Source organism: Dendroctonus ponderosae, unplaced genomic scaffold (assembly GCF_020466585.1).
Source record: "Dendroctonus ponderosae isolate FM_Combo_2020 unplaced genomic scaffold, Dpon_F_20191213v2 Dpon_F_20191213_10, whole genome shotgun sequence".
Lineage (NCBI taxonomy): Eukaryota > Metazoa > Arthropoda > Insecta > Coleoptera > Curculionidae > Dendroctonus > Dendroctonus ponderosae.
The window spans coordinates 1,088,898-1,095,826 of record NW_026017111.1 but is presented as its reverse complement, the minus strand read 5'-3'; the positions used below and the strand labels follow the sequence as shown (position 1 = coordinate 1,095,826).

The 6,929-nt window shown below is 35.9% G+C and overlaps 1 protein-coding gene across 2 annotated transcripts in view; it reads left to right on the top strand.

Moving 5' to 3' along the window:
• LOC109542451 (arg8-vasotocin receptor) overlaps nt 1-6,840 on the top strand; it is an 81,473-nt gene extending 74,633 nt beyond the window's left edge. Inside the window, exons 6-8 of one of the 2 annotated variants that reach the window (XM_048662013.1) lie at nt 2,392-2,669; nt 3,213-3,359; nt 6,197-6,840. In XM_048662013.1, coding sequence (XP_048517970.1) covers nt 2,392-2,669; nt 3,213-3,359; nt 6,197-6,315 — 544 coding nt within the window. In that variant the 3' untranslated portion in view covers nt 6,316-6,840. Of the gene's footprint in view, nt 1-2,391; nt 2,670-3,212; nt 3,360-3,435; nt 4,266-6,196 lie in introns of those variants that run through there. The other variant, XM_048662014.1, reaches the window with a different exon arrangement.
• The last annotated feature ends 89 nt before the right edge of the window (nt 6,841-6,929 follow it).

The following is a 6,929-nucleotide window of genomic DNA, read 5'->3' as shown; positions in this document are numbered from 1 at the left end:
GTTTTGCGCAAGTTCTAACTCAAAAATTAATTCCTGCCAAACTAGAAGAGGAAAAATTTTGCTCGTTGCGGTGTTTTGTGCAGGATAATCTGCTTCATAGGCAAATATATTTTGAATTTTGCGCCATTTCCAGGATTTTAGTTGTTAATTTTTTAATTTCAATCGTTTTCTCACCGCGTTTTGCGCAGGTTCTAACTCAAAAATTAATTCCTGCGAAACGAGAAGAGGAAAAATTTTGCTCGTTGCTGTGTCTTGTGCAGGATGATCTGCTTTATTTGTAAATATATTTTGAATTTTGCGCCATTACCAGGATTTTAGTTGTTAATTTTTAAATTTTAATCGTTTTCTCACCGCGTTTTGCGCAAGTTCTAACTCAAAAATTAATTCCTGCCAAACGAGATGAGGAAAAATTTTGCTCGTTGCCGTGTTTTGTGCGGGATAATCTGTTTGATAGGCAAAGATATTTTTAATTTTGTGCCATTTCCAGGATTTTAGTTGTTAATTTTTAAATTTCAATCGTTTTCTCACCGCGTTTTGCGCAAGTTCTAACTCAAAACTCAATTCCTCCCAAACTAGGAAAGGATAAGTTTTGCTCGTTGCTGTGTTTTGTGCAGGATAATCTAGTTAATTTTTGAATTTCAATCGTTTTCTCACCGCGTTTTGCGCAGGTTTTAACTTAAAAATTAATTCCTGGCACACTAGAAGTGGAAAAATTTTGCTGGTTGCTGTGTTTTGTGCAGGATAATCTGCTTTATAGGCAAAAATATTTTGAATTTTGTGTCATTACCAGGATTTTAGTTGTTAATTTTTGAATTTCAATCGTTTTCTCACCGCGTTTTGCGCAGGTTCTAACTGAAAAATTAATTCCTGCCAAACTAGAAGGGAAAAAATTTTGCTCGTTGCGGTGTTTTGTGCAGGATAATTTGCTTCATAGGCAAATATATTTTGAATTTTGTGCCATTACCAGGATTTTAGTTGTTAATTTTTAAATTTCAATCGTTTTCTCCCCGCGATTTGCGCAGGTTCTAACTCAAAAATTAATTCCTGCCAAACTAGTAGGGGAAAAGTTTTGCTCGTTGCTGTGTTTTRTGCAGGATAATCTGCTTTATAAGCAAACATATTTTGAATTTTGTGCCATTAGCAGRATTTTAGTTGTTAATTTTTAAATTTCAACCGTTTTCTCACCGCGTTTTGCGCARGTTCTAACTCAAAAATTAATTCCTGCCAAACTGGAAGAGGAAAAATTTKTCTCGTTGCTGTGTTTTGTGCAGGATAATCTGCTTTATAGGCAAATATATTTTGAATTTTGCGCCCTTTTCAGGATTTTAGTTGTTAATTTTTAAGTTTCAATCGTTTTCTCACCGCGTTTTGCGCAGGTTCTAACTCAAAACTCAATTCCTGCCAAACTAGAAAGGGAAAAGTTTTGCTCGTTGCTGTGTTTTGTGCAGGATAATCTGCTTTATAGGCAAAGATATTTTGAATTTTGTGCCATTTCCAGGATTTTAGTTGTTAAYTTTTAAATTTMAATCGTTTTCTCACCGYGTTTTGCGCARGTTCTAACTCAAAAATTAATTCCTGCCAAACTARAAGAGGMAAMATTTTGMTMSKTGCTGTGTYTTGTGCAGGATRATCTGCTTTATTTKCAARTAYATTTTGAATTTTGCGCCATTACCAGRATTTTAGTTGTTAATTTTTAAATTTCAACCGTTTTCTCACCGYGTTTTGSGCAGGTTTTAACTAAAAAATTAATTCCTGTAGAACTAGAAGAGGAAGAATGTTGGTCGTTGGTGTGTTTTGTGCAAGAAAATCTGCTTTATAGTGAAACAGATTTTTTATTTTGCGTCATTGCCAGGATTTTAGTTGCTAATTTTTAAATTTAGATCGTTTCCTTACCGCGATTTGCGCAAATTCTTACTCAAAAATTAATTCCTGCMGAACTAGTAGAGRAAACATGTTGGTAGTTGCTGTGYTTCGTGCAGGAAAATYYTAAATTTGCGCCATCATCAGAAGTTTTTTTGATAAATTGTCGTATTTWAATCAGTTTWTTACYGCGCTTTACGCMGAWTTTAACTCAAMAATTAACGCCTGTYGAACCGGTTCGGACAAGTTTTCATCGCTGCTKTGCTTAATGCGGAAAAGTMTGCTTYGTATATGTGAAGCCAGTTTTRAATKTGCGCCATTATCAGGGTTTTTTTTGCTAATKTTCGARTTTCATYCAWTKTTCTTGTCGGGTTTTWMGCAACTTTAAGGGAAAAGTTCTGGTTGTTGCTGTGTTTTATGCAGAAACATTTCCTTTATAGGTCAGAAGAGTTTTGATTTTGCACCATCATCAGGATGGTTTTTGTGGCTGTGTTGTCCACAGCTAATAATTCCTAATTCGCAACGTTTCAGCTACAGCGTGACGGTGTTCATCATTCCGCTGTTTGTGCTCGTGTACACCTACACTTGCATTTGCCGGGAAATCTGGCGATGTTCAGACTCGAGTCTCCGGCCACGAAACATGAGCAAACAGAGCACGAAAAGAGATCGAGTGCCACTCATTTCCAGAGCCAAAATCAACACGGTGAAACAAACAATCGCCGTTATTGTATTGTATTTAGCCTGTTCAGCTCCATTTATTGTCGCCCAGCTATGGGCCACTTTCGATCCGAAAAGTGCTTTTCTTGAAGGTAAGTAGCTGGAATTTACACCCTAATGTCTTTTCTGTATTTCGTCTATATTGTATTGAATGAAAGATTAAATACGTTTACACTCTCTATCTATTGCTATTGTGTTAAATATCTAATAAGCCAATTCAGCTAAAATTCAAATTATTTGTTGATATGAGCTGCTACGTCACAATCGGGATAGGCAACCGACGATACGGATTGGGCGTTTTTGGCGGAAACTATCTGATTTGAATTTAAATTCGCTTTAAAATTATTATGTAGACTTTTTTTGCAAAAACAATTATATCAGTGCAACGTTTGCCATAACTGCTTTCTATATATCAACATTGAAAAAAAGGTGAAAACACCCAATTTATAATATAAGAAGGCAAACCAGAATGAATGAAGAACTTTGAATGAAGCCACAAGAAAAGTTAAGGGTGGCAATTTCAACAGTGCTAATGAAATATCGGACCGTCTTCTGTTTAATATGCATAGAAGCGATTTGCTAGGGTCGCTTTGCACTTGATTTTGCGAATGTTTCTCAACATTCCCTTGTTCCAGGATCCACCTTCACCATTCTAACTCTTCTCTACAGCCTAAACAGCTGTGTAAACCCGTGGATTTACCTGGTCTTCAACAGGGAGCTGCCCAGGCTGCTGATCAGACACTTTCTAGCGTCGAACAAAAGCTATCGCGGAGCTCCGGATGGTGAGTTACCAAGTAGCTTGATCGGTTTGCGTGGAGGGCGAAGAGCTTTTAGTGCTACACCCCAGGTTTATTTTAGGGGTTTTGTTTGTGTTCTACTACGATCGAGGGCGAGAAAATCCGAGACGTAAAGCGAGACGCATTTAAAATATGGAAAGCGCAAACAGATTTCTCTGTAGAGCTGGTAAGAAGGAACGTATCGCTTTCTGGCTGTCGCAAAAGTAGATCGCAAGAAATAGCAGCTTTACTAAACCCCAATGTTAAACGGGCGCTTCAAACATTTCGTTTTTGGGGTGGTTGCAACCCTTGCGGCTTTCAGTCATTAAACACCCTGCTGAAAATTTACTGCGCGCTTTGCAAGCGATTTTATTCAGCTTCAAGAGGTTTTCAATCGCAACAAAGGTTGGAACTTTATCAACTTTCAGGATATTTTGCCTATTATAATGCTGGGGATAATGGCAGAAATGATGGGATTGTTTTTTTATAAAAACAACAATAATAGCAGATGTTAATTACATTAAATTACTGTTATCAGGGACCGATATTGGTAGGATAGAGTTTGTTCTTGAAGGTGTCACATACGGAATAACAGCTGTATACAAGCCTCCACCCATTTCGGAAATTCTTTATATTGACGATTTGAATACTTATTTTGCCGGAAGAACATCTAAAAGCATCGAAATTTATATGGGTGATTAACATCAACATCAATTATAAAAATAATCATTTGGTAAATTAATACTTATCCTTAATGGGGCAGAACGGATTTTTATCATATATAAACCTTCCCACTCGAGTTACAAAAAATCATTTATTTGTGAAACAAAAACTAAGAAGTCCAGGCCTTAAACTTGAGTCATGTCGGCTGAACAGCGATTTGACTGATCACTACCCAATTTTTCTAAATATAACTTATGAAAGAGATTTTTCTAGGGAAAAATCAATCTGCCAGATCGTGGGGTCTACATAGATTATGAGATGTTTAAAGAAAAATTATCTATGGTAAACTGGAACGAAATCGTTAGTTGTTTCGACTCCAATGAAGCGACTAATAAATGTATAAACGTATTTGTTGATGTAAAAAAATCAGCTACAATAGTACGTAAAATTAAGTTTAAAAATAGCAAAAAAAATAAAGATTGGATCAGTGATGGGTTGATCAATTCCATTAAACATAGAGATAAGTTAAAGAGAGCACTTTTAAGAAATTAGACTTCTGCGTTAGAAGCTAAGTACAAACACTACAGAAACTTTTTAAATAAACTCTTAAAACAACAAAAATATCACTATTATGAAAATCAAATAGAAAACAACAAAAACAACCTGAAAAAAATATATAAAATAATTAATGATGCTACCAATCTTAACCATAACAAAAAAGAAACAAATTTCTCCATAAATGACACTAATAACACCCCTTTTGACGACAACCTAAGAATGGCTAACTTCTGCAATGAATACTTTGTAAATGTTGGAATTTAAATGGCAAAAAAGTTACAACCAAAAAGCAATAATATTTTAGGAATAATTTACAGAAAGGACAAACTATATCCTACTAGAGAGTTGCATAACAAAGAAATTAGCGACATATCATTGCTATACATACATTCAGCATGCTCCTTTGCCCATAAGAACAAAAATACTCAAACATTTGTAAAACATAACCACAACACAAGGCAAATATCTAGCAACTTTCTTGCTCTACCTGAAAAAAATAATCGAACAATTCATCTTAAGTTTCTTAATTATGTAGCCCCAAAATTGCATAATTTATTGCCAAGTATAATAAGATCAATAAATAACTTCAATTTGTTTAATAAAAAACCCAGAGAATATATTACTATACACAGGAACACATTTGTTCAGATACTTTCTCAAAAGTTGAGTTCTCGGGAAAATGTTTTAAGTTGCTAGTTTTAGGTAAGAATATACATGTATGTACCTAAAACTTCTATGTGGATTTCTGTTAAACCTGAACAGAAAATAAAAATATGATTACTGATTTAAAAAAAATTGAAACCTCACAGGTACAAGGTATCTAAGTACTCAACAAATAATTTTTACATTATATGAATTGTAAATTAACAAATAATTTTCTGTTTACATACATATTTTTAATAAATTTTGAATTTGAATTCTAGATGGGGGTGCGGGCCAAAGGAATAATCGCCAAATTTGCATTTTTATCCGAAAATTGCTGTAATCCCTGTGAAACAACAGCTTTGCGTTAGCAAATTTGCAACTTCAACAAGCAATTTAAGGAACGATTGTTCGTGTTTCGGACCAAGTTGTGCTGGCGCCAGCCCCGAAATTGTTGAAAAAAGGTGCTCAAGACTCCTTAAAGGGCTTGTGAATGCCACCGTTTTGAAGCTAAAGGAACTCGCAATGCCATGAAGAGGAGAAGAACCCGAAACAACAGAGCAATTGCCTCATTAATCCTTGTAGAACTTGTGTTGTGTTCAAGAAAAATGTGTACGATTCGCCAACTGTTTGCATCCCTTAATCGAAATTGCCTAAACGTGTTTAATGACTGAAGCTATCAAAAAACTTGAAAAAATTTGCACAATTTAATTTATTTTCCTCGCATTGCTTGATATTTGGTCTCTCACCGATTAGAACAGATTTTTGCTGCCGTTTTATTATCCATAGAAAACCGGCGAACGCAGCAGTCCCGAGTAGGCCTGGGTAACGCTGTGTTGAGTTGTTGGCGCTTTCTGAGTTAACGAGTTACAACTCATTCTTCGCCAACTCAATTCACTGAGTTACACAGGCCTACTCCCGAGTGTATCAATGCCAGAAGGAGTAAAACTGAACTAAACGCTGTTTCTGCTCCATTGCAGGTCAAACAGTGAGCAACTCATCGGGAGAACAAGTCACGTCTTTGAAGCTGACCAGAGCGAGTCCAGGTCGGGATCGTCACGCCATGAATGGAAGAAAATGGATGGTGACCGCCACCTGAGAAGAGCGTTGCGACTGCGGTTTGTCACGTTTGGTCAGCCGCGGTCACGCAATGGACGACATCTCCGGTTCCTCACTTATTGAGCTCAGTGAGTTCGCGACGGAATTTACGGATGTCGAAATGCACTCAGAGTCTGTGATGTAGATGGGGATTTGTTGTCGTTTTCTAGGCTTAATTGTTGCAATCAACCCAACTGGCTGAGCGGATCAGAAGCGACCTACTTCTGATCTTAACAGCTGTGTAGGCTGGAAACCTCGCTAACTTTGACGGTGAATATTTTCGCAGTCGGTGGTCCGATTTGGATAGTTTTTTCATTGTTTTTTTGGGGAAAAACATATTAAACATTTTCACTGGCAAAAGTTGGGAAAATTTCAGCTGTGCGTTAAATTTTCCGATCAGTTTACTATATTTTCGATAGTCACTAATGATTTTTGACCTAAAGTCAAGCTAGTTTTTAGAGTGTCGGCCCAGATACCACAAAATATTACATACATATTTAGGAAATATTTATATGTTTGCTAAATATTTCAGATCAAAAGCAAGTATTTCTTAAATATTTGTTTCTAATATTTAATTAGCATGAAACAAATAAGTTATTAATAATTTTCTTATTA